At 57.5% G+C, this 26,042-nt stretch overlaps 1 protein-coding gene across 1 annotated transcript in view; it reads right to left on the reverse strand.

Moving 5' to 3' along the window:
- ATP2B3 (ATPase plasma membrane Ca2+ transporting 3) overlaps positions 1-26,042 on the reverse strand; it is a 65,532-nt gene that overhangs the window by 12,539 nt on the left and 26,951 nt on the right. Inside the window, exons 21-38 of the mRNA XM_088834326.1 lie at positions 24,010-24,207; positions 23,528-23,839; positions 23,197-23,322; positions 22,945-23,070; positions 20,325-20,366; positions 19,054-19,218; positions 18,549-18,763; positions 17,819-18,061; positions 17,253-17,494; positions 14,717-14,951; positions 9,893-10,072; positions 9,689-9,776; positions 8,895-9,001; positions 7,900-8,091; positions 6,351-6,564; positions 5,409-5,620; positions 4,149-4,256; positions 2,656-2,838 (exon numbers count right to left, since the gene is read on the reverse strand). Of these exons, the coding sequence (XP_088690452.1) occupies positions 2,656-2,838; positions 4,149-4,256; positions 5,409-5,620; positions 6,351-6,564; positions 7,900-8,091; positions 8,895-9,001; positions 9,689-9,776; positions 9,893-10,072; positions 14,717-14,951; positions 17,253-17,494; positions 17,819-18,061; positions 18,549-18,763; positions 19,054-19,218; positions 20,325-20,366; positions 22,945-23,070; positions 23,197-23,322; positions 23,528-23,839; positions 24,010-24,207 (3,188 nt within the window). The remainder of the gene's footprint in view (positions 1-2,655; positions 2,839-4,148; positions 4,257-5,408; positions 5,621-6,350; positions 6,565-7,899; positions 8,092-8,894; positions 9,002-9,688; positions 9,777-9,892; positions 10,073-14,716; positions 14,952-17,252; positions 17,495-17,818; positions 18,062-18,548; positions 18,764-19,053; positions 19,219-20,324; positions 20,367-22,944; positions 23,071-23,196; positions 23,323-23,527; positions 23,840-24,009; positions 24,208-26,042) is intronic.

Below are 26,042 nucleotides of genomic sequence, written 5' to 3' on the forward strand. Positions count from 1 at the left end.
ATACAACCTGAGGGACTTTAATTTTCCTGGGCTTTATTTTCTCATTTCAAGTAGGTATTTTGAATAAAAAAGAACTTTTAAAAAGTGAGTTATAGTAACGTTGGTTCAGCATTCTTGAGAAGCGTGGCAGATTCGATGTGACCAAGTCAAGGGGAGGGAGACTTGGGTGACCTTAGGTAGGTCCTTTCTCTCTGGGTCCTATTTCCCTGTGTGGAAAGCAGGGGTCAGAAGTGTCAGACTCTATCTGAGGGGACACAGCTATCTGGGGCACCAGGGACCTCCACCCAGATACCTCGGATGGGGACAGGGCTGCTGTCTTCAGCTCATTGATGGGATTGAATAAGTTCTGCCACACAACCTGCCTGGCATGACACCCCAGAGCTGGTTGGGCCTGGGACAGGGTAGGTAGGGGCTCACAGATGAGCAGCAGGAGGCCACAGGGGTGAGCTGGACAGCTGGCATCAGAGGCTCTTCCCATTCTACTGGGCACTTGCTGTTTTGGCCGGGCCGAAGACATCCTTCTCTGGCCATGCTGGTGCTTGGGATGCCAGGAGGCATGAGCCAGAGGCCGGGAGAAGCCCCTTGAGACCCCAGGGAGTGCCTTCACATGGTGCTCTTTGGTGCCCCCTCACCCAGCCCTATAGGATCCCAGGCTCTGGGTGACCTGGGACCCTGCAGCTTTGGAACATCCCCCAGGGCATCCTACCCGCCTCTGATGCCAAGTGGAGGCACAGCTGCCCTGAATGTGTGTACCGTGGTGGCGGCAGGGAGTGGACTCTGAGAAGGCTTCATGGGATGAGGAGCTAAGGAGGCCTGGGGCCCAGAGAGCAGCCAGCGTGGAGGCACAGCAGCGTGGGGGAGCAGAGAGGGAAGTCTGAAAAGGCAGCAGGGGTTCTCGGGGCACAGGGCGCATGGGTCAGGAGAGAGGCTGAGAGCTTATGGCCGGGGCTGGGGGAGGAGAAAGGGGCGCCTGGAGGCTAGGATCCCAAGGTCTGTGTGGGAGCAGCCAGTGAGCCGTGGGCACTTTGGGATGAACCCATGGTGATGGGTGAGATGCTGCAGGCAGACGCTGGTGAGAGCAGTGGGCTGAGGTCCCTGTCCAGGCCAAAGGGCCCATGGCAGGAAGTTGCGTAAACAGGGGCTGGGCAGTGTTCTCCCCTCCCGTGGGTCTCCAGGGGAAGAAGCAGCTGGAGCTGGCTCAGGGCAGTGGGGCTGGGGGTACAGACCATGGAGAAACGCATGTGAAAAGCGGGCAATGGTAAGTGTCACAGACTGGTTGACAAAGAGCTGCAGGGGTCCAGGGTGGACACAGGAAACCTCAATCCAGGCAGAGACACGGGTGACTAGGCCCGGAGGAGGCCGGCGGTGGCTGGACTACGGATGCATATTTCAAAGGCAATGGCCACGCACCCAAGTGTTCAAGGACACAGGAAGAGGGCTGGGGGCAGCTCCAGGTTCTTGGCTTGTGCAGAAGTGACGGAGCCATCCATCAGTGGCTGGGGGACTGGGAGAAAGTGGGCTTGGGGTGGTGGGGCCTGTGGTCTGGGCTGAGCAGAGCCCCAGCCCAAGGCTGCAGATGGCCAGGAAGAGGAGGAGGTGGTCATCATCTGGAGGCTGTGCAAGGAGGGCCAGGCCATGGGGAATGGGCGCCTCACCCCTCCCCACCCCACCCACCACCTGTGGGGTTTCCAGCAGCTGGGGTCATAGCCAAGAGGTGGGGGCAGACCAAGATCTCCGCAGGGGGTGGGAGTGACAGGCAAGGAAGAGGGAGAGGGGATAGGAAGTAGCCAGGAGAGCAGGGTGGGCTGCACTTCCGGAAAGGCGCTGGGAAGCAGCAGGAATAATGGAGGGACGGCCCAGCTCCTGAGCCAGGAGGACGTCTCGCAGACCTTGGTGAGGACTGATGTCAGGCCATGATGAAATCACCAGGGAGTGCCAGGAAAGGACCCGGAGAAACAGCAAGTATGGAACATTCTGGCAAGAAGGCTGGCCGGGAAGAGGTGGGGGCAGGAAGTGAGGGTGGCTCTGTCAGGTAGGCTCTCATGAAGCCTTCGCAAGTGCCCCCAGCGGGGTGCCCATCACGACTGTCTGACTTTCTAGAGGACAGCCGCTGATGGCCTAGACCTTGACCGGCACTGACAGTTGGAGATTGGGATGAACAGAATGGACCACCTTGGTGGCCAGAGTGCTTCCCAATGAAGTCTTTCCCTAAAATTAACAATATAACCCAATAAATGGCGAGTTCATCAAAGGCTATTTGAAGTGGGCATCTGCCTCAGCCTAAGAAGGTCCCTTTCCCGTGACCTGGGACCACCCCCAGGAATTAAAACAAGTCCCAGTAGCTATTAGAATAGCAAGTGGCCTGTGCCCTCGCCTCTCCAAGACACAGCTCATGGTCACAGCAAACACTCTTAGCTGCCACATGCACCCACTCTGGGGAGGGCCACCCGGGCTCTGAGGGGGTGTCAGGGAGAGGCCTTCTCGGTGACAGTCTGTCCCTGGGCACTCCAAGAAATTGCCCTTGTGCTCATCGCGACCAGACCCTAGGGCCACCCTGTTGATCTCGGGCTCACCTCACCCATTCTCTACCGCTGGCTTGCTGGCCCCCGTCTCGAGGCGGGAGAGCTGGAGTGGCCGAGCCTCCCAGTGGCTTACCTGTGTCTGGATCCGGTTGAGGCCCCGGAACCAGAGGATCTGGCCTCTGCGGAGCTCCCGCTCAGCGTGGTCAATCTCTTCTTCTCCTTCAGCCAGCTCCTCGTCAGTCATCTCATCCTTCCCGGGCCCGTGTCCTGCTTCCTTCAGGCACGTGAGCTGGCTGGTGGGGATGGTGGCGATGACCTGGATTTCCAGAGGTTAGGGACAGCAGGCAGAAGTGACTGTCAGAAGTGGGAGGGCTGCCGGGGCTGGGAAGGGACCCACACTGCCCACCTCCCTCAGACCCAGGCCAAGGCCGCTCCCCCCGCCTGCCCTGCACCATGCTCGGTTACTTTCTCAAGGCTTCCTCCCAGGGAGGGGGCAGTGTGTGTGCCCAGAGGAGCAATGCATGTCACCTTTCCACACAGTATGTGACATAAGGGACTCGCTTTACCAGACCAAGGTCTGGCTCTGGCCTGGCTCCTGGGAGGAGACCTTTAGGGCCTTGCCTGATGAGTGGGTCTTGGTTTGCCTGGGGCTGAGGGCAGGTAGTCTATGCCACCAGCAATCACGGAAATGCTGGAAATCACGGCAGTGTGATTTCCGGCAGGGCCCTGGACCTCATATACCAGCTTGACCTCGGGGGCCTAGAGATCAAGAAACTGAGGTGAGCCACATGGATGCTCTAGGCCTCCAGGAGTGACTACCCCTCAAGTCCCCAGATGGCACTGCTCAGGGGAACTTCCCTGGTGATGGTACCCATGCATGTTGTCACATGTTGCTGTTGGGAGAAATCGTGCTGCTGGCGGCTCCTGTGGTGGGGACCTGGAAGCCTATGCCTGCCCCCTCCTGGATCTGCCCTATGTAAGCTTGATCTTGGACTTCCAGCCTCCAGACAGTAACATCTGACGTTGAAGCTGCTCAGTCTATGATACTTTGATGTGGTGGCCTGAGACACAGGGTAAAGTACATACTGGACTCAACCTCCTACACCAATGTTCTAGAACTCTGGAGTAATGCTCTTAGGGGCCTCTTGTGTTCCCAGGGCCTGATCTGGCCCCTCCTGGCCTCTGCCCAGCCCCAGTACCCAGGCCCTTTCTTCCTAATGTAACCTTTGGCACTAGGAACTAGCTTTAGCTGCAGCCACAGAGCCGGAAGTGTGAAGACTTGCCCTCTGTCAGCTCAGAGGATTTCCTCATTTCCCTTGAGATGTTCTCTTGTCCTCTTGAAGGTTCAGAGAGGTGCTGTGCAGCTTCAAATATGTGAGCATCTTCCAAGTTACCCAATTCTAAAGCACGATTTTCAACTCCTACTATGGAAAAGGGAGTGGCAGGTGGTTTTGCCAGGGCCTGTCACATCCCGGCCATGGTTGTTTGCATGCCATCACTTGTGGCTTTGCACTTAGGTCATAGCCTGTCCCAGAGGCAAGACAGGAGCCCCTGGGCTGTCTGCACTTACTCAGACAATTGGGAAGGGAGCACAGGGCTGGAAAAGTGGCCGAGGCAGATACTTACCTGTCCCCAGACCAGTTCTCCAACACCAACAAACAGGCACCAGAGCCACTGCTCCATGGACAGCGGGGAACAGCTGAAGGGCTTTCCACCGAACTGGACGATGACAATCTGTGGGAGAGGGGTGGGCAGGAGGTGGGTTCAGCCAGCACCTCTAGCCCTTGGGGCACCCCCTGCCTGTGGGCCCAGCTCAGGGAGTCAGAGGGGCTCCTGATTCACCCAGATAGACAGGCCATTCATGGGAGAATCCCTTGCTCCAGGCTCCTTCCCTTCATCTCCCCCTCAGCCAGTGCTGAAAGAAGCTTCCCAGACCGGCTGACCATAGGCCATGGGTGCCGTGTCAGATGGACTCAGGGCCTTGCTTGTTGCCAGGAGCCTGTGGACCCTGGTGCCCTGGACCGTCCTCTTTCCAGCATGCAGGTGTGGCTTGGCCGTGCTAGCCAAGTCCCAAGCTTCTGTGGACACGGTGTTTGAATGTGCTAGGTGCTGGACACTCTAATGGGCCTCCTGCAGCCTCATCACTGCTCCATTGGAGGTGGCCTCTTCCCAAGGGCGAGCTTTCCAACTCCAGACCAACTGGTCCTGAGCTTGCACCCCAACTCCCTCTGTTCTTGGACTCTCACCCTCTAGGCCAGTGTCCTCCTGCCTTAACCACCCAGGGCCAGGTCTTAGACCATGAGGTAGGCAGCCATACATCCCAGAGCCCAGAAATTATTCATATCATCAGACCCTCAGCCTGCTCCCCCAACCTCACAGGTCCCGCCTCCGTTCCCCACTCTCCCTCTGCCTCCCGAGAAGCCCGGGTGCTTCCCCATGTGTGGCAGGCCTTCCTCTGAAAACTGCAAGAAAAAACTTCCTGGCCTATTGGCCTCGCTCTGCCTCACATTTTCTATCAGTATGCCCTGGTTTTGAATGCTCAGCACCTCCTGGAGAGCTGAGTGACCAGCCTGACACAAGGAGAATCGCCACAGGAGACTTCTGGAGCTAGGGTGGCCTCTTGCCAAGGAATTGAGTGCTAGACATGGGAGTGGCAAATGTGGAGTGACCTGTGAGAAGGTCAGCTCTGGGGAAGATCTACTGAAACCCTCTGGGACTGAACAGGTGAGCCTGGGGCCAGGCCGGGCTTTTGAAGATGAAGATGCTCAGAGGGCTGGGCATCAGGGAATGTGGGCAGGAGGGGAAGAGAAGCCAAGGCTGGTGTGGAGAGTGGGGTGATGGTCCCCTCTCCCCAACCTTTTCCAACAGTGGAGCCGCCCATCCTACCTGGATGGCAAAGGTGCCTAGCACAATGGTGCAGAAGATGGGGTTGCTGAAGATGCCATGGAACACATTGCGCTCGCCGTGGATCTTGCGGGCATTGATCTCGTTGAAGAGCTGCATCATGACGAAGGTGTTGAAGATGATGGTGTAGTGCTCAGAGGGCGGTGAGTGCAGGGGAGCGTTCCGTCCACTGTCAATGTCAAAGAAGAGCTCCCCTGCAAGCCCAGGGCCACATGAGGAGAGTGGGACCCAGGTGGGTGATACCTCCCACTAGGTGACACAGGGGGAAGTCATGAGTCCCCCAGCCCCCCCAGGCCAACCCACATCAGGTCACAGCAAAGGCTGGATCCTGACCAGGGGGGCTGTCACCCAGGACAGGAGTGTCCCCAGGACATGAGTGAAGACATTGAAACCCATTTGCACATTGGCTTCAGCTAGGGAAGGAATGGGAACTGAAGTCTCAGGGCAGGCCTGACCCTCCTCTGCCCTGCCTGTCTTGCCACAAGGACCAACTTTGGCTCAGCCATGAATAGCTTCTGCTCCCAAGATGGCACAGAAAGGTCCCATGAGAGTACCCCCAGGGGCTGTCTTTTGGTGCCCTCAAAAGACGTTTTGCGTGACTATTACCCTTGGCCAGCACCATCCCCGCACTGAGCTTCAAGTCTGCTCCCAGGAATGTGTGCTGAAAGCCGAGCCACCAAGGGTCACCTGACCCATGGAGAGCCCCCTGATGTCAGGCAGAGAGGCCACAAACAGAAGTGACAATCCCACTCCATGTAAATAAAAGAATTGCCTAAAAGTTGCTGATGCCAGACACAGAAGAAAACTCCCAGGACAGCAGTGAGGTGAGGGCTGAGGGGTCCTCACTGGAAATCAGATTCCCAAGTGCCTGTCCATTCCACTGCTACACAGGGCCAGAGCCTATGTGGCCCTGGATCAACCTACCGACGAAGAGCAGGGTGAAGATGATGGTGAGCTGGTAGACGGCATGGCCCAGGATGTTCTTCATCATGGTCCGGGAGATCAGGGGCTTGTCCCGGCCATATGGCTTCCGCAGCAGCAGCGACTCAGTGGGTGGCTCTGTTGCCAGAGCCAGAGAGGCGAATGTGTCCATGATCAAGTTCACCCACAACATCTGCACGGCTTTGAGAGGAGAGTCCTGTGGAGAGCAGCCAGTCACACCAACATGGGCCTGGAACCCTCACTGGCCCCCCCACCCCCTGGGAAGAAACTCAGCTAGGGGTCAATGTCACTGGAATTTAATTCAAGTGAAATTGCAACAAATCCAGCCTTCCTGTAACATTCTGACATTTCTATCCTTATGTTTCCTTAAGGTGAGCTGAGAGTTTTCACTGGCTCTCAGATTGCTGCTCTTAAAATGTTGTTAGTCTCCCTTCTTCTCTAACCTGATGGCATTGATGTAGAAGATGTGGCCCCAATTGTTAGCAGGAGGTTGCCACCCCCTTGTCAGTTTCCCCAGATCATAAAGAGTGTGATGGATGGGCGCTCTCCTGTGCTCCCATGCCCACGGGCCAGAAAGAGGTAGAAACTGCACAGGGCCTTCCTCCTCATCACTTCTGACTTGTTGGTTAAAAATGAACCTCACAGAAGACAGACACCAAGGACATCCTGTAGGAGTCCATTCCTATGAAACTTCCAGAACTGACAGATCCATGGAAACAGAAATCAAATGGGTGGGTGCCAGGGGTAGGGGGAGAGGAGAGTGGAGTGTGGCTGCTTAGTGACAGGTATAGGTAACGGTTGCACGAGATGGAGACAACATCAAAAACCACTGAATTGTACACTTTGGTTCAAACGGCTATTATGGTACAGAGGAAGTTATGAGGATTTTATCTCAATTAAAAAATACCTTTGAAAGAGAGACAAATTCTGAATACTCACTAATGGGGAGAATTGGATGACAGAAAATGGGGAAGAGGCTCCTGCAGAGGTTAACCACAGAGTTCCCAGCAGACCCAGGACAAGACTTGCACACACATGTCCACAGTGGCCACAGGTGGAAACAACCCAAATGCCCACTGATGAAAGGATGCAGAAAAGCTATGTGCTCCATCCATACAATGGAACATCAGACCACCATCCATAGGAATAAAGTACCTGCTACAACATGAATGGACCTTAAGAACACTGTGCTAAGTGAAGGAGCCAGACACAAATGACCACCTATGATTTCCTTCCATGGAGTTGAAATGTCCAGAACTGGTGGAAGGTCAGTGGGGAGAGACTGCTGATGAGGATGGCACTTCCTTTGGAGTGATGAAAACATGATGGAACTAGATAGAGGTGATGACGGCACAATGCTGTGAATGTACTTAAAAGTCACTGAATGGTGAATTTTTTGTTAGGTGAATTCTATCTAAATGGAAAACAAGTCAGCAGTAAAGAAAAACCTGGCTTCCACCACTGGGCCCTGAGGCCCAGGCACACCATGTGGGAGAGCTGTGGTCATGGAAGGGAGAGCCCCAGCACCCACCTGAGTGATGCAGGCGCCCGTGAAGGCCACGATCACAGCCACCACGTTGACTGTCAGCTGGAACTGCAGGAACTTGGAGATACTGTCGTAGACGTTGCGGCCCCACATGACAGCCTTGACAATGCTGGTGAAGTTGTCGTCCGTCAGGATGATGTCTGAGGCCTCCTTGGCCACATCCGTCCCTGCGATGCCCTGGGGGGCACACACATACCGTGTCCACAGTCCCCTTCCCCAGCCCTCCTTGCCCACTCCAAACGTGTCCTCTTACTAGAGAAGTTTTGGTCACAAATGAAGAGGACACCACCCCTGCAGCGGCCGCCCCCTGGTCTTCTGTCAGGTCCCTGCGTAAGGGGCCCCTGGGAGTCCCAGAGAGAAAACACGGCTTCCCAGCCCACACAGGTCACCACGATGCTGCCTAGCTGGGTGCCCTCAGTGCCCGGAGCTGGGGCTGGGCCCACTCTGGATATGGCCCTGGGAAGGACTGCTCTGTGCCCCCGGCGCCTGCACTCCGAGGGCCGTGCCCCTCCTTCAAGGTGGGCTGGGAGAGGCCTTGTTTGGTTTCTGCCTTCGGCAGCCGAGAACAGCCCATTTTGTGCCAAGGCCACCTTGCTCAGCCATTTTTACACAAAGAACCAGCTCTATTTCAGCCACAAGAGAGATGCACAGAGGAAAAGCTCATGTGGGGACTCGGCTCATCACACTTGGGGCTAAGGTTCACTCGGACTGGACCTGGAGATGGTGAGGCAAGTGCTTAGCAGACAAGTCCCCATGACCCCCTAGCAATGCAGCCAGTCCCTCGTCACCTTGGGTACCATCACACCAAATACCTTGGCACAGCAGAAGACCAGGTGGTCAGGATGTGAGAGAAAGAAATGTCTGGCACTTGGAAACTTGCCTCAATGCTAGCTCCCACATTCCTGCCCAAAGCTTACGCATCCTCTATCACAGGGCCCCACCTGGCATGGTGACCCAGACTGGCACAGCAGGTGGCTTACCATGGCGAAGCCCACATCTGCCTTCTTGAGGGCTGGCCCATCATTGGTGCCGTCTCCTGTCACAGCCACCACCTGCCGTTGCTCGCCTGTGTTGCTGTCAATGATCCCTGGAACATAGATCGGGGCAGGGCATGGATCCTGCCATTTGCGGCCTTGGATGACCAGTCCAGGGGCTGTGGGAGGCCAGTTGGCTCTGGAAAGCCTTTGAGATTGCCACCAAGCCCACTGCCTCCAACTCTCTGTGCACTCCATCACCTTTGGGACCAAATCTTGCGCCTTGATTGGCAGCCGCATCCTGCTTCTCCCACCCTGATCCCTCACCCAGTGAGACAATACAGGGCGGTGGGATTTGGTACAAGGCAGGGGCCTGGCACTGGGTGACTTGGAAAAATGTCTCCTTCTCCCAGGCCCCAGTTTACCCATCTGCTCTGATGAGAGGCTGGGCTCTACTGGCATCTTCCATTGATACTGTGAGTGCAGGGGAGTGGAGGGGCGAGCTCTGGCCACTCAGCCCTTGGAGGGAGTCTCCATTATTATCCCCATTTTCCCAATGAGGAAACTGAGGTTCGGGGAGGACCAGTGACTTCCTCTGAGACAAAATCTCCAGGAGCCTTGCGTCCAGAGCTGAGTAGCCTGCTTCTTAGGCAGGGCCCAGACACCCGATTGGAAGCTCAGCATTGGGCATCTGGGAGCAGCTGACTCACAATCAAGGTGACAGCCACCCCCCCCCCCCACCGCATCATGCCACCTGGGTCAGGGGGAAGGCAGGGTAATGAGTGAGCCCATTCCATTACCTTTAACCAGAGTATGTTTGTCGGTGGGAGATGATCGCGCCAGGACCCTCAGCTTAGGCCATACCTTGTCCAGACGCTCCTGCTCTATCTGGGAGGGGAAAGCATGTAGACGCTGCAGAGTGTTGGAGGGACTGAACCGAGGGGCAGAGTGAAGAAAGTGCCAGAACCCTGGACCCGCCGGGGCACTGATGGGTGGAGAACTACCTCGCCTTTCTCGTTTCGGATCCGCCGGTTGAACTCTTTCCCCTCCAGGCACAGGAAGTCCTCCCCAGGCTGGATGATGCCACACTTGGCTGCAATGGCACGGGCTGTGTTGATGTTGTCCCCCGTCACCATGCGAACCGTGATGCCAGCCCGCTGACATTTGCGGATAGCTTCAGGGACCTGAAAGGGATAAGATGGGTGGGTGCAGCTGTCCAGGCCAGATGCACCAGTGCCTGAGCTCTACCCTTTCCTCCATCCAGATCTGCGGTGCCCCTTGTCTCACCACGGGGCCTGGAGGTGGTGGGGGAAGTGGCTTGATCTGCAAGAGCAGGGTCCCCCCATCCCCTGCCAGATGCCTCCTTTCCTGTGCCAGTCCCAGGGAGCAGCAACAACTCAGACCCACGCCCTGACTCCAAGAGCAAGGCCGAGAGAAGCCACGGGAATGCTGTTGAGCAGCACCACTGGGGCCGTGTCCAGCAAGGTGACTGTAGAAATCACCCAGTTTCCACCAGGGAAATGAAGATCCACAGCAGCTGAACCAGGTCCAGCCGCATTAGCAGGCTAGCTGGTGGGGTACCACGTCTGTGAGGTCCGGAAGGATGAGAAAAGAACCTCTGGTCCCAGTTGTCATATCAGTCAGATGGCAGGAGCCATCATGGGCCTCCCCTCCCAGGCCTTGATTCACTTGTCTCTGCATCTCTTCTTAGTTTTATTTTTTAAATAATGTAAAACCTAAGATTTTAACAGCTTCCCTGGTGGCTCAGCTGGTGAAGAATCCGCCTGCAATGTAGGAGACCCGGGTTTGATCCCTGGGTTGGCAAGATCCCCTGGAGAAGGGAAAGGCTACCCACTCCAGTATTCTGGCCTGGAGAATTCCCTGGACTGTATAGTCCATGGGGTTGCAAAGAGTTGGACATGACTGAGTGACTGTCACTTTCACACATATGTATTCACACACACACAGACACATACACACACAGGTGGGCTTCCAGGGGCCTCAGTGGTAAAGAGTCTGCCTGCCAATGCAGGAGATGCAAGAGATGCAGGTTTGATCCCTGGGTCAGGAAGATCCCCTGGAGGAGGAAATGGCCACCCACTCCAGTATGCTTGCCCGGAGACTCCCATGGGCAGAGGAGCCCTGGGGTCTACAGTTCATGGGATCACAGAGTCAGCCACTCCTGAGCAACTAACACAAGACTAACTTTGGTAAAGAATCTTTCTGCAAGGCAGGAGATGTGGCTTTGATCCCTGGGTGTGGAAGAGCCCCTGGAGAAGGAAATGGCCACCCACTCCAGTATGCTTGCCCGGAGACTCCCATCGACAGAGGAGCCTGGCAGGCTAGTCTAGAGGGTCGCAAAGAGTCGGAGACAGCTGAACAATGAACACTTTCACTTTCAAGACTTTTAGAGCCATAGGGTTGACATGATTAAGTGTTCTCAGGGGGCAATGGGCCATCACTGTGGTTCCTCACATCTCCATTTTCCTAACGTAAGAGTAGATTCCAGAAAAGACAGAACAAGAGATCCCTCTGGTGCCGAGGAGAAAATAGGCTGTAGGGAGTGGAGACCAACTGGGAGGTGGTGCCCTTGTCCCAGAGAGTGGAGACACTTCTGTTTTTTCAATGAGGATGGGCTGGTGAGCCCTGAGATGGCAGTGTGGAGGGGGAGCCAGGGTGACTGTGCCTGAGGGCCGGGAGGGGACAGGAGGCTCAGAGCTCAGGGAACTGGATTAGGAGGTGAGACCTAGGCCTGTGACATGCCCAGATGGGGCCCTGGCGTGGGGTGCAGCCTGGGGAGACCCAGCTCCCTGCTGTGTCCACTGGCCCCAGCGCAACCCTCTGTGAGTTCCCAGTGGGCACCACCAGAAGCTTGGGGGACAACATGAGCCTGGGGACAATGTGAGCCTGGGAACAATGTGAGCCTGGGGACAGAGAATGAGAGAGCCCGCCGTGTCCTGGGTGTAGCCTGGCGACCGGGCCTGGGTACTGGGGACAGGGGTGATCGGGGACATACATGTGTGATGGCTGGGGGAGCATGGGCCAGGGGTGGGGGGCAGGGTCCATGAGACCCCAGGGCAGGTGGGTGGTAGGCTGGGCCAGGTGGGCTGTGGGGGAGCCCTGGCCTGGGAGGTTGGGGCACTTGGGAGGCTGGGGGCCCCCCAAACCAGGGGGTAGTGGCTGTGATTTCTGCCATGGAGAGAGTGGGGAGAGGATGGGTACCCAGATCTGGGACAGAGTGACCTTACACATCCTGCCAAGTGGCCTAGAAGCCCCAGCCCCGGGAAGGGGCGTTGCAACCCACCCCCTCCGTAATGTGTCTGTCTCCTCGCTCAGCCTCAATCGAGGACCCTTTCTGCTCTTTGGGGATCCTTGGGAGTTGCCCGGAGACACCCTCCCTTCCAGCAAGTTCCCTCCTGGCTCTGAAGCATCTGGTAGCTGGCTCTCTGCTGCCACCCAGTGGTCATGACGCGCCTGAGCACGCGGAGCTTCGATCTAACCTCTGCTTGTCTCCGCGTGGCTGCGGACCCCGTTGGCTCCCTCTCTGGTCTGAAAGGCCCTTGGCCTCCCAGGCAGGTAGCAGGAAGCTCCCTTCCGTCTGTAGGCATCCTCTCCCTCATCGGGTGACTGTCCTTCCTCACCTGCCTCCCTGCTGTCCCAGTGAACACAGCCCTGGTCCACTGATGCCCGGCGGCTCCATGTCTGCATGAGCCCTCGCACTCCTCTGGCATAAATACAGCATGCCTACAGGGGCCAAGTGATCCCCCAGGGGCAGACATGCCACTGCCTAGCCATCTTTGGGTTGTAGCTGTCCCAGGCCCACAGACATCCTGGCAAGTCTAACAGTGCTATCAGTCTTCCTGCCCGCCACTGGGACCCAGGGTGTCCTCCTTGGCCACCACCTGCTGGCTGGTCCCCATGGTGGGGGGTGGGTCCTGCCTGGCTTCCCTGTCCTGGCTGTGTTGGTGCCACTTGCTGCCTGGCCTCTCACGCAGCCATTCTCCAGTCAGAGGCGAGCCATCTTGCCCCCAGGGCCCCTTTACCAAGGCGATTTCTGGTTCTTAAACAAGCACCCCATTACTTTGCCTTGAGGGCACTCTCCCCTCTGATTCAGCCCACTGGGGCAGCCACTGAGGCTGAGCCTTTGTGGTGACCTTCTTGGAAATTTTATCCAGGTTTTTTCTAAGATGAAGACTTTTTTTTTTAATGTATCTCTGAGAAGAGCACCAACAGGGAAAGGTCTAGGCCTTGCCCCACCCATGTGCTGGCCTTCTGGACTATTCCATCTAGCCCCCACCCTGGTCCCCAGTCTTGAGTCACAGTGGACCTGCCTCTGCAGTTCTGTCTCAGGATGTATGCATACCTCTCAGGCCTCTAACTTGTATCAATGACTAGAGCTTCAGTTTGCAATGAATATTTATGTGGGAAATGAGGGGAAACTGGAAGGGCTCCTTGGCCCAGGGGGCTGAGGTGGAAGGGTCAGACGGCCTGGTTATGATGCTGTGGACAGGGCCTTGGCCATGGCCCTGGGAATCTGAGAACCTCATCTTCCTCTGTCTGTGATAGCTGGGTGGAAAAGTGTAGAGCTGTTGCTGTTGACACTGGGGACAGCAGTGGCGAATGGCTCTGTTCAGAGGGGGAGGCCGTCAGTCTAAGCAAGGGCCACATGGCTTTAGGACTTGGCTTACTGTGTGGACACAGCCCTCCTCTTTGCCTCAAAGTTTCTCCTTGGTCCAGTGAGGGGAAAGGCTCGCTCCCTGGGTCCCCTGGGGTGGCCCTTCCACCCTCAATGGCACCCTCTCACCCTGCTCTCCTGGGCAGCTCCTCCCATTGCCCACCTTCTCTGGGCCCACTCCAGGGCCAGCCTAGTAGGCTTTCTTCCTCCAAGATGGGGTTTCCCATCTTGAAGGACCCACACCTCTCCCCATTGCTCTTCCTCTCTAGGCCCTGATTAGCTTCTGCCCTGTTGGTGTGTTTCCTGTTCAAGAAAGCTCTGAGTGAACTCATCTCTAAGCACTGGCTCCCTGCGCCATCCCACAGGATCTGCTTAGCTGAGGGTAGGGCGGGCCACCCTCCCTCTCGCAATAGCCAACACATTTCCCATGGTTTCACTGCCTGGTCCTTTCCTTTGCAGGATCCTCCCACCGTCTGCTCGCTACCCTCATGACCCTAAGTCACGTAAAGTCACTTCTGGACAATGTCCTCTGGCCAGGACCTTTGCTCTGAGCTTTCCACCTAACCATGTGAACTCTCCATAGGGATGTCCGGGACTCCACTCGGCCCCAATCAAAGCCTCAACTGAGAACTGTCCTCCTCTCTCCCAGTGCTCCCCAAGTACCGTGTACTCAGTTCTCTGACCCAGAACCCAGTCAGGGGTCCCTGGCTTCTCCCTCCCCTCCTCATCATCACCTCTGGTCCATCACTTCTGCTGGCCTTGGCAGCCATCAGGGGTCTACCTGCTGCCCTCTCTCCCCTGGCAGAGGCAGAACCTGAGCCAGGCGTGGATGCCAAGCCAGAGGGGACCTTCCAGAGGGCAGCACAGAGCCTCCCGAAGGGCGCCAGAGCCAGAGGACAAGGGGGCTCCAGCGTGCCTGGGAGGTCTGACGTAGGCCATGGCGGCCACACCCACGAGGCTCTGCCATCATCCACCCTCCTCACCTGGTCCAACTCTGGCCAGCTGCCATGTGTTCTACCTAGAAAGCCTGGCAGGGAGGGGTGTGATGGCCAGGAGGGCAGGAGGAAGGGGCAGTCCCCTCCTTGCATTTGTGTCCCAAGGCCAAGGCCCCGTGCAGACAAAGACAGCTTCCCCAGCCATCCTGACAAGCTACCTCAGGCCGCACAGGGTCCTCAATGCCCACGACGGCTATGCAGGTGAGGTCGCCCACCACCTCATTCTCGTTGTCCCAGTCGGGCTCCTGAGCGGCGGTGAAGTCCCGGTAGGCGATGCAAATGGTGCGGAGCCCATCGCAAGCCATTGGTTCGATGATCTTCTTCACCATGTCATCCCGATCCCGAGGGCGAAAGCAGCGGAGTTCCCCATTGCTGTTCAAGATGTTGTTGCACCTGGGGCGGATGGAGCGGGAGGAGCCGGTATGAGGCAGGGTAGAGGGTTTCTCCGAGGGGGATGGTGGTCTGCTGCTGTGGGGGCTTAAGAGACCCCCCACCTTGTTCTCCCCAGAACCTCAGAATGTGACCTTATTTGGAAAGAGGCTTGTTGCCAAGTTAAGATGAGGTCATCCTGGATGAATGTGGGCCTTCAATCCAATGCCTGCTGTCCTTATAAAGAGGAGAGAACACATAGAGACACAGACACAGGAAAAAGGCTGTGTGATGACGGAGGCAGAGACTGGAGAGATGCAGCTACAAGCCAAGGAAGACCAAGGAGACACGCCAGGGAGCATCCTACCCTGGAGGTCTTCTGGGGAGGGTGACCCCGCCCGCACCTTGACTGAGGACTTCTGGTTCTGGCACCAGGTTGATGGTACTGTTTCCCCGGGAGCCAGGAGCTCAGACACTTGTGCAGCATATCTCTGCACACTCGATGGGACCTGGTTGGGGCAGGGGTGTGTGTGTGTTGCTCTTGCCCTGTTGAGCTTTGGGGCAAGAGCGGGGATGTTAGCAAAAACCCAAGGCCCCAGAAGGGCTGGGACAGGGAGGGCTGATGGGATTTGGGCGCAGAAAAGGAAGGAGCAAAGGAAACCTGAGCCCCGGGGGCTGGCATGGCAACTGGACAAGTGGAGGCCCCGAAAAGAATGGTGAGGAAGGAAATAATGTTGGTTGTGGAGGTTCTGCTCAGGCCTTTGTCCCGAAGGCTCCGGAAGGTGGCAGGGGGCGGGGAGGGGTGAGCACTGAGGTACAATTAGGTCAAGTCTTAGAAGGCGGCTTCTCTGGAGAAGGCAGCTGAGGAGCCAGGTGGGTGGGGCAGGGTGCTTGAGGGCTGCAGAGGTCAAAGCCAAGGGAAGGTGTGAACCCTGAGCGGATTGGGGTGGGCAGGGCACTTGGCAGGGCACCGTCTCAGTCTTCCTAACAGCTCTGTTGAGATCTAATTCACACAGCACACGACTCACCCGTGTAGTGGCTCCTAGTATGTTCATAGTTGTGCTGCTATTACCACTATCATCTTGAGAACATCACTAACCTCTAAAAGGAACCCGGCAAAAGCGACAAAAGGGGAGAGATAAATTGGACTTCCCAATTGAAAGACATTTGTGCATCCAAGGACAAATCAAGATAGGGAACAAGAAACCTATCAAGGGAGTGAAAAGACAGCAGCCCACAGGATGGGAGGAAATGCTTCGAAATCAGATACATGTTAGGACTCTAATATTCAGAATGTTCTAATATTCAGAACTCTCACCGCTCAACAATAAAATTACAAAGAATTCAGATCCAAGATGGGTAAGGGCTGGAATAGACATTCCTCCAAAGGAGCTAAACAAATGACCAATAAGCTCATGAAAAGGCACCAATAACCCTAGTCATCAGCAAAATGCAGGTCAAAACCGCTATGCGATCCCGACAGCTATAGCAATAGCAGCAACAATAATCAGGTAATAACTTGGTGAGGTTGAGAAGCTAGAACCCTTAGGCACTGCTAATGGGAAGGTAAAGTGGGACAGCTGCTGAGGAAAACCATTTGGCATTCGTCAAAAGATGAAACACGGAGTTACCAGTTTTGCTCCCAGGAATATACCCAAGAGAGCTGAAAATAACGTGTTCAAGCAGAGACTCTACGCAAGCATTCAAAGTGGCACAACTCACGGTAGCGAAAAGGTGGAAATAACTCAACAGTCTGCCAACGGGACAACTGGATAAGTAGAAGGTGGTCTGTCCATGCAATGGAATGTTATTCCGTCATAGAAAGGGATGAAGCACTGATAAGGGCTGCAATTCAGATGAACCTTGCAAACCACACTCCGTGAAAGAAGCCAGATACAAAATGACACATCCTGTATGATCCCTTCACATGAAATGTCCGTAATAGGTAAATTCACAAACAAGAAAGCAGATGTTGTTGCTTATTTGTTTGGTTGTTTAGTCACTAAGTCGTGTGCGACTCTTGTGACCCCATGGACTGGAGCCCACAAGGCTCCTCTGTCCATGGGATTTTCCAGGCAAGAATTCTGGAGTGGATTGCCATTTCCTTCTCCAGGGGATCTTCCCAACCCAGGAATTGAACCCGAGTCTCCTGCAAGAACTGGGGGGATGGGGATAGGCACGGGGTTTCCTTTGGGGTGATCAACTTGTTCTGGGACTGAATGCACTTTAAAGTGATTAAAAGGGCCAGTTTTAGGCTACTGTCTATTGCAATAGGAAAACCAGAAACGCCATAGCCTTTGGCTAGCCCCAGTCCCATCCACTCACTTTTTCAGCAGGATCTCTGAGGCGCCCTTGCTGAAGAGGCGGAAGCCGCCGTCAGGTGTGCGGATGACCGTGCTCATGGACTTGCGGACTGAGTTGAAGGTGTACACTTTATAAAGCTTATCTTCAGGAATCTGCTCCCGCACTGGCTGGAAGTCCCGCTTGAGGTCCAGGACGAAGCCAAGCAGAGCGCACTCCGTCTTGTTGCCCACTTGGCGTGGGAGGGCGCCTTCCTTCTCTGGAGGCTGTGAGGTGAGGAGAACCAATGTGGCCCTGGGGGCCCCAAGTCCACCCACCTTACTGTCCTTGGACCCCAGGCCAGCCTTGGCCTCCAATGTGGACTAGATGGGCAGCTTTCCCACTATTCACTGGGCTGTGAAGGGCTTCTAGAACCTGCAGGCCCTGCCCAGGGTCCACAGATGAGGAGGGAGCCCAGCACCCCAGAAATGATTGTGGCCGTGCTCAAAAAAGTCCTTAAGGGTGCCTAACCAGCCCCTGGCGACAGCCCACCCTGCAGCCATGCCTTGCCGCCCCTGCCTGGGCCCACCCTCCGCTGGCTCCCAGCTCACTAGTATTTTGGTGGTGTAGGCACTGTTGATGGAGATGGCGTGGACCAGGAGGTCGAGGATCTTGGGGGTCAGGGCACTGGGGGCTGGAATCTCTTTGTAGTGGGTGTCCCCGAGGTAGGACTGCACCACAGTCATGCGGTTGGTGGTGAGTGTGCCCGTCTTGTCAGAGCAGATGGCCGTGGCATTGCCCATGGTCTCGCAGGCATCCAGGTGGCGGACGAGGTTGTTGTCCCTCATCATTTTCTGTAAAGGGCACAGATGGAGGCTTGGGTAGCCAACTGTCCTGGGGGACGGGGTTGGCCCAGGGGGTAGGGGGGTAAGAAGCACAGCTCAGATGGACCAGGATGATGCCCTTGCCTGGTGCCCCCTCTCAGTCAGGCCTTGTGGGTTCCCCACCCACCATGATCTCTGCTTTCCCCTGCTGTGTCCCAGGGGTCGTCCTTCATCTTCTCCCCCATCTCAACTCCCTGCCCCCCTGGGACCCTGCGCTCATCCGGCAGATGCTGGCTTGTCATGCCCCCAAGCCCAGGAGGCCGGGTTGGGCAAGGATGTCCAAACCCAGCTCTGCATCCCTGCTTGCCAACCCCCCCGCCCCCGTTCTGCCCCTGAGCAATCCCAAACTTTATCCGGTCCTCGCTTATTCAAGCTGCTTAAGGGCTTTGTGCCTCGAGTCCTGGTTCTGTATCCTGGTACCACAGGATTCGTATCCGTGGTGTGTTGATTTTATTACCTTGACGGAGTAAGCTAAGGAGATGGTGACAGCGAGAGGCAGGCCCTCCGGGACAGCCACAACCAGCACGGTGACACCGATGATGAAGAACTTGACGAAGTACTGCACATAGACAGGCGTGCACTCCGCCAGCCACACCCGGCCGTCTATGACGAAGGTCTCGATCACGAAGTAGAGGACGAGGATGATAACAGTGATGGCGGACATCACCAGCCCTGCCACAGGCAGTGGAGGCAGGAAGGGAGAGCAAGACGGAAGAGATAAGGGATGCTGCAGCCTGTCCCTGGACTCTTGGAGGGTCACAGTCCATCCTCACCAGAAGGGGCGGAAGCGGGCCCTGAAGGCCGTCACGTGTCCCTGGCCAGTCCCCTGGCTGATTGGCCCATGGTCCCCATCACTTTTCCCTTGCCGATTTGTTCTCCCTGGCCCAGCCTCAAGCCCAGGAGCCCGGCGTCCTCCCTGCCCACCAGGTGGCCCCCCGGGCCACCCCGTCGACAGCCCCCACCTGCTTTCCCAATCTGCACGGCCAGTTTGGTGAGCTTTCCCTGAAGGACCGACTTCTCCTTCTTGGGCACGTTGGCTTTCTTCTTCTCCCGCTCCTCCATCTCCCCGCCCTCTGCACTCTTCAGGGGCTGCATTTCCATGGCAACGGCCCCATCCTGCTTCTTTGCTGTACAAAGGAGAAGCCCAACGCCAAGGTTAGGACCTGCCTGCTGGGTGATGGCTTCAAGGGGGGCTTTCACAGGGCAAGCGATGGCACGCCAGCCCTCCTCTCATTAGCCCAGGCCCTCCTGAAGTGGGCGCTGTCCAGGGCAGGACCGAGACGCTCCTCTTGGGGCCTCGCAGGGGAAGAGAAGACAGACAGAAGCACTGCTAACTGGGGCATGCACACAGCATGGCTAGTCCTGTGATGCCCAAAATCTCAATACCCGAGAGCGGAGACCTGGGGTCCATGGAATATTCCAGAACCCAGAGCTGACTCTGGCACACTGACGTCTAAGCCATGTCCCCACTCCCCTCAGGGAGGCCCAAGAATCCCCACACTGTCCTCCCCTGCTCTTGGCTCAGGCCTTTGTTCCTCTCCACTAGCTGTCTGTCCACCTCCTCTCTGGAACTAGCAGTCCCGTCACAGCGCCCCTGGTGCGCCCTAACTTAGTGGTGCTGTGTTACTCACCACCCCTTATGGGCCCTCCACCACCAGGAGGGGGCACCCAACGCTGCCACTCATCCTCCTCTCCACTCAACGGTCTCTCAGTGACTCTGCACGCCTCCAGCCACCTTATGGGGTCAGCCAATCCCTGTGGCCCCATCTCCTAGCTCTTCAGCTGTAGCCTCAGTGACACTCAACATCCCACCTAGCTGGACCACTCTAGACTCTGCCCCCAATGCAGTTTGCCACTCCCTGTCCGAGCCTGGGGCCCTGGCCATTGGACTATCCTCCAGTCCCAAGCACCCTCCCAATCGCCAGCAGCCTCTGAACTCTTTGTCTGCTTCATCCGAGAGGGCAGCAGGCCTGAAAGCCTCAGCAGAAAGGCCACTGAGCCGGCAACCCATTGTCCTCACGAGGTCTTGGGTGAGTCCCCCTTCCGGAGCGTCAGATCTTTCACCAGGATGCAGGCTCATGGGCCATCTTTGCGCACTCCTGGCGGGGTCTGCTGATTGGCCACCCGCCCCACTCACCTGGCCTCCAGGCCCTGCCCCTGCAGCGGAGGTGGGTGGCCCCCCACCCCACCTGGCGCCCTCTGCCACCCATCCTGAGTGCAGAGCGCCCATTACCTTTGGTCTGGCTACTCTCCATCGCCCCATCCTGCTGCTTGCCTACAACGGAGAGGAACGACAGACACGGAGACTTGAGAACACCACATGGCCCTGGTAACACACACGCAAACGGGACAGCGGGGCACAAGACACTGCAGCCAGTGTGTGCGGGAGGAGGGGCGGGCATTGAACCCACAGGCCAGAACCAGCACAAGGGGCTTGCCTAGATCAGCGGTCCCCAACCTTGCTAGCCCCAGAGACTGCTTTCATGGAAGACAACGGCTCACGTCCTGCTATGCAGCCCGGGTTCTACATGGAGCAGTATCTATCCGGGGCTCGGAGGGTTGCGGTTCCCTGGCCTAGATGGTTCCTAAGCCCGGTGGCCTAGAGATCAGCTTTCTACACAGCATGGCTGTGGAGGGAGAGGAGTTGGCCAGGGTCAGGACACCCACAGCACTGGAGGGAACATCAGGGCTGGTCCCCAGATGGATCTGTGCGGGGGTCCTTTGATGATGTGCTTTGCCACCATAAAGCCTGAAGCTGGCTGCTAGGAATGGTGGCAGTGACTAGCTTCCCTGTGCCAACGTAAATGGTGCCGGCCATGCCTCTGGTTTGCAAGGTTGGCAAGGACTGTCCCGCTGGGAGGGCTCAGGAGAGCCAGCAGGTGAGGGGCTTCGGGCTTGGGGGTTCAGGTTCTGTACCCCAGCTCCTCTTGCTTCACCTGTACCCAGGAGAGCTCTCCAGAAGCCGCACACGGACAGCCCTATGTCCAAAGACCACTGACCCCAGCCAGGAAGGGCTCGCGTGGGCTGGCTAGTCAGCCCCCACGGAATAGCTCATGGTCACTGGAGATCCTGGGATGCAGACTGCAGGAAACGTAGCTCCCAGGTGCTGGGGTGTGCTCTGGAGGGTTCCAGACAAGCGGGAGAGGCTCCCTCCCCACCCTCATGGGGGGTTGGTTGGGCCCCATGGGGGCGTTCAGAGGCGAAGGGGTGGGTGACAATCCAGGACAAGGAAAGGGTGTCACCCTGTGATTGGGGGAGCCTTCTGGAAGAGGTAGGGAGGTTTGAGATGAGCACAGCCAGAAGACGAGGGCTGGACCTGGCCTGCAGAGCAGGCAGGAACCAAGGGAGGGGAGGAGGAAGAAAGACAAGTCAGCCCAAAGAGGACCATGAGGAGTCAGGCCAGAAGGCAAGAAACAGCTTTTGGTGGTCAGGAAGCACTGAGCCTGCAGGCAGGATGGATCGCATCGGAGGTAGGGAGAGGGTGAGACTCCACCTGCCAGTCTCCAGTGCGCAGGAGTGGGTGCAACACCCCCTCCCAGAGCCTGGCCAGGTCGGCTTCCCCTTGGGGCTCCCTTCCTCTAGAAAGCCAGGTACTGGAGATACCTCCTACCTGACGTAGCAAGCGGGAGACAGGAGCCGGGGCTGTGGGGACCCAGGGGGCTGGAGGTCAACTATAAGGGGCCTAGGACAGAGGCCTTCAGGCCTCTGACATTGAAGGGACCCAGCGGGAGGGGAGGAGCCCAGGAAGGAACGTGGAGGGGGGCGACCTGGGGTCCTGGGTCCTGGGAAGCCTCTAGGCAACAGAAGCTCACCCATCTCCTCCAAGGAACACAGTGGCCCAGGGAGGGGGACATGAGGAGGTCTTTCATTATGTTGACCCGTCCCCGTGTTCCTGGGCTGGCAGACTGATCCCACCTGCGCTCAAGGCCCAGTGGCCTTGATTGACTGGGGTGGAGCTGGTGACTGGCGACCCGCTGTCCCTGTCCGCAGAACCCTGGCTGCAGGCGTCTGGTACACGGTCCTCCCTGTACCAGTGTGTGTCTTTGTACTTCTAGTGGGACCAGGGGGCTTCACTCAGAGGTAGGGTGCACATGGAGCAAACGCCATTCCTCACCTGCTTTGTCACAGGAGTGTCCTGAAGGGAGATCCAGGTCAGTGCAAGGTGAATTGTGAGCAGATGTTATGAGGACTGCAGGGGGCACCTGCCATGTCTGGGGCTTAGGATGGTGGCAAGGGGAGGCAGCTGGGTAGGCATGTGCCAGGGTGGATACAGAGCTGGGATCTCTGAAGACATCTGTCCCTCGACAGTGCTTTCTCTCAGGGTGAGGGTCCCGGCCCCCTCTTAGCTTCCTTTGCCGTTATGGCCTTTAGGGTGCCCAGGCCATCCTACTTGGGAGCACTCCACCTCGGCTGTATTTCCCTAGCTGAGATGGTGGCCTGGGACCCTTAGCACCTCACCATGGGGTCTGAACATCCCCCCAAAGATGGCCCCGAAGTGCTCTCCCAAGCCACGGTGGCTGGTCTCTGCCCTCCAACTCCCTTCCTACTCAAGCAGGGACCTCCCCACACCCTAGCACACCTGCACCCGGGCACACATGCCCCAAAGCCTTCAGGGTACAGCCATCCAAAGGAAATTGCCTCGCATAAGACTGGAGGCCCCAACCTGCTGGCTATAGGGCAAAGACCTCAGAAGAGGGGCATCCAAAAGGAATTCCAGGAGACAGGGTATGGGCCCCACACGCTGAGGGCTGGTTCTCATCAGTGCCAGAGCAGGGACGGGTTGAGTGAGGGACCACCAGCAGGCTGGCTCAGAAGATAGAGCAGGCTTCATACAACGGTTAGTGCTGCCTTACCTTTCTTATCCTTCTTCTCTTCCTCCTCTCCACCAGCTCCAAGCAAGGTAAAGATGATGCCCGTCTGGGAGTTCACACCCACGGCCGTCACCACCATTCTTCCAGAACCTTCCATGACATGAGTGCCTGGCATAGCAACACAGAGAGGCTGAGACAGACATCTGTACCGTGGGCTGGGAGGCACGCTCAGCACCTTCAGGTCTTGTCCCAGGCCTCCCAGGACCAGGAGCCCTGCTTCCCCTGGAGGCTCACCTGACAACAGCATGGGGTCCTTGTCTGTCGACTTGCGCACATGGTCCGACTCGCCCGTCAGGGAGCTCTCATCGATCTTGAGGTCGTTGCCCTGGATGAGCACGCCGTCGGCGGGCAGCAGGTCTCCTAAGGCCGGCCAGGCAGCCAGAACCACAGACCGTCCGTGTATCTGAGCAGCGTTCCTCCCCACTGCCTCCCACCACTCCCAGAGGACGTCCCCTTGGGCCTGGGTAGCCACCCATCCCCAGTCCTGTCGTCCAGCTTCCAGGGAACCGGGCCCACAGAAGCACCCAGCCGAGTGTGCTGGAGGGGCTACCCTGAGCGAACTCACCATACTTAACCTGGGCGATGTCCCCCACCACGAGCGTGGCCACGGGCACCTGGAGGAGCTGTCCGTTCCTGATGACGGTGAATTTCTGCTCCTGCTCGATGCGACTCTGCAGGCCTCGGAACTGCTTTTCTTTGCTCCAATCGTTGAAGGCCGTGACCAGGACCACGCAGATGACAGACAGCAGGATGGCAGCCCCCTCGATCCAGCCCGCCTCGGCTTCCCCTTCGTCTTCGGCCCCAGCCGACACGTTCCCACAGGCTGCGCCCGCCCGAGGACAGAAGGGAAGGACGGAGGCGGCAGATGAATTCCTTCACTGACTCCTTCCTGCTGCCGGTACCTCCTGGGACCCTCCCCTCCTCCGGCCCCTAGGTGGTGCCGCCCTCGGCCCGCCGTGCGCCTCCACGCCCCGCCCCTTCGTGCCCCTCCCCTCCACGCCCCGCCCCTTCGTGCCCCTCCCCTCCACACCCCGCCCTGCCCCTCACCTTCGCTCTCCTCCCCGGGCGGTGCATAGAATGAGAGGCCCAGGGATACGATGGCAGCCACCTCCAGGATGATGAGAGTCACATCCTGCAGGGCCTCCCACACCAGCTGTAGGAAGGTCTTGGGCTGCTTGGGTGGGATGAAGTTCTGCCCGTAGATCTGCCTGCGCTTCTCCAGGTCGTTGGCGTTATCAGCCAGGCCTGCGCAGTGCCGGGATGCGGAGCAGAGGCACAGAAGGAGACGATGGCAAAGGCCAGCCCCGCACCCCCGCTCCCTTCTCCACATCCGCCCGTCTCTCCCTCTAGACTGAAAGCTCCCAGTAAGTGGAACCGCAGTGGCCGAGAGCCTGGAGCCCTTCTCTGCAAAGCCTCGGGGGCACATAGGGGGCGCAGGCAGCATCTCCAGCTGCCTGGATGGCACAGGTGTGCGAGCACGCTATAGCGCGGAGACCCCAGAATGAGGAAGGGCTGGACCACCCTTCCATACGCCTGGGTGGGGCCAGGAGCTAACACCCGCCTCTGCATCCTCGAAAGCTGCTGTGTGTGGGGGGTGGCAGGGAGGGAACGCAGGGTGCAAAATCCACACCCACAAAGGGGCTGGCCCCAGGCACTCATTTAAGAATCTGTGGCCTGATTTCTCATTCTTGGGACAATCCACTTCCTACCCAAGTCAGCACCAAGGCCTCTGGATATCTGCTTTCACAGGGTGAGTCTCCTCAGGCCCATTCCTGAAGGCAGTGAAAGATTCCATGTGGGACTGGCATTCAGGTTGCTGCCTCCCAAGGCCAGACATTGGCTTGGCCATCTTCCCCAGGGGCAGACACAGTGCCCTGGTCTCACCCTCGGCCCTTGGGCTTCGGCTTCCTTCCAGACCCTTCCACAGGACCCCTCCACCCCAAAACTTTCTGGCTTTTCGGCGCTCCCAAGTGCCTGGCTCCACACTGACACCTCATGGACTCCGTGGCTTGCAGTTGCCAGCCCTGAGGAGCTACAACTCTCAAGGCCTCCAGTGCGGAGGGGTGGCAGTCGGGGTGGGGCAACCGGAAGGGCTGGGGTCCCAGCCCATGGGGTGCTCCTTGTCTGCTTAGAAAGCCACACAAGATGTGGTCCCAGATGACTCGAGAAGATGAATATGCTGAGGGTGATATGCTGCTGCTGCTGCTGCTAAGTCACTTCAGTCGTGTCCGACTCTGTGTGACCCCATAGACGGAAGCCCACCAGGCTCCCCCATCCCTGGGATTCTCCAGGCAAGAACACCAGAGCGGGCTGCCATTTCCTTCTCCAGTGTGTGAAAGTGAAAAGTGAAAGTGAAGTCGCTCAGTCGTGTCCGACCCTTAGCGACCCCACGGACTGCAGCCTACCAGGCTCCTCCAGGTGGTATAGAGGAGTCCAAAAGAAGGAGGGTGGGCATGTGCTGGGTAGGGAAAGTTGGTTTCTGGGGAGGGGACGATGGAGGCCCTCAGGGTGGAAGGACTGACAAGAACACACCCTCTGAACTAGGCTGTGACTGCACACTGTCTCCCCCACCCAGCAGCAGCCACAGCTGTCTCTGCCCTTCTCTGCTGGCCTCACTGTGCCTGGGCCCGGCCGCGGGTCAAGTTTTTGGAGGCTGTGGTCTCCCACTGGAAGAAACTGAGAACCTCAGCTCCTAAGGGCCTGGGGACCCAACTGAGGGCTTGTGTCCCACTCCCCTGACCTACAGAAGATATGAAAAGTGGGCTTACTACTCAGAAGGTTCTTGAACCCTGAATCTCCCAGATACCCAGGGTCTCCACTACCCCCACTCTGGGAAAGGGTGTTGACTTGGAGCCACCAAGAACCACAGAGGCCCAACCCACTGTCTAGAGAGCCCCTGGGCCCCCGTCACGCCTCAAGAATCTGCACACTGCTTGACCGGCCCCATCTGCCCAGCCGCGCCCTCAGGGCCCCTTTCCCAGGAGTTTCCTCTCTCCCTCCCTTGGCCTGTCTGTTGGCCTTGGTTTGCCCTTGATGCTGCCGCAATGCTTCTCTCTCCCTTGCCCTAGATCAGCCCAAGG

Source organism: Moschus berezovskii, chromosome X, assembly GCF_049115385.1.
Source record: "Moschus berezovskii isolate FMDL1 chromosome X, NW_MosBer_1.0, whole genome shotgun sequence".
Classification (NCBI taxonomy): Eukaryota; Metazoa; Chordata; class Mammalia; order Artiodactyla; family Moschidae; genus Moschus; species Moschus berezovskii.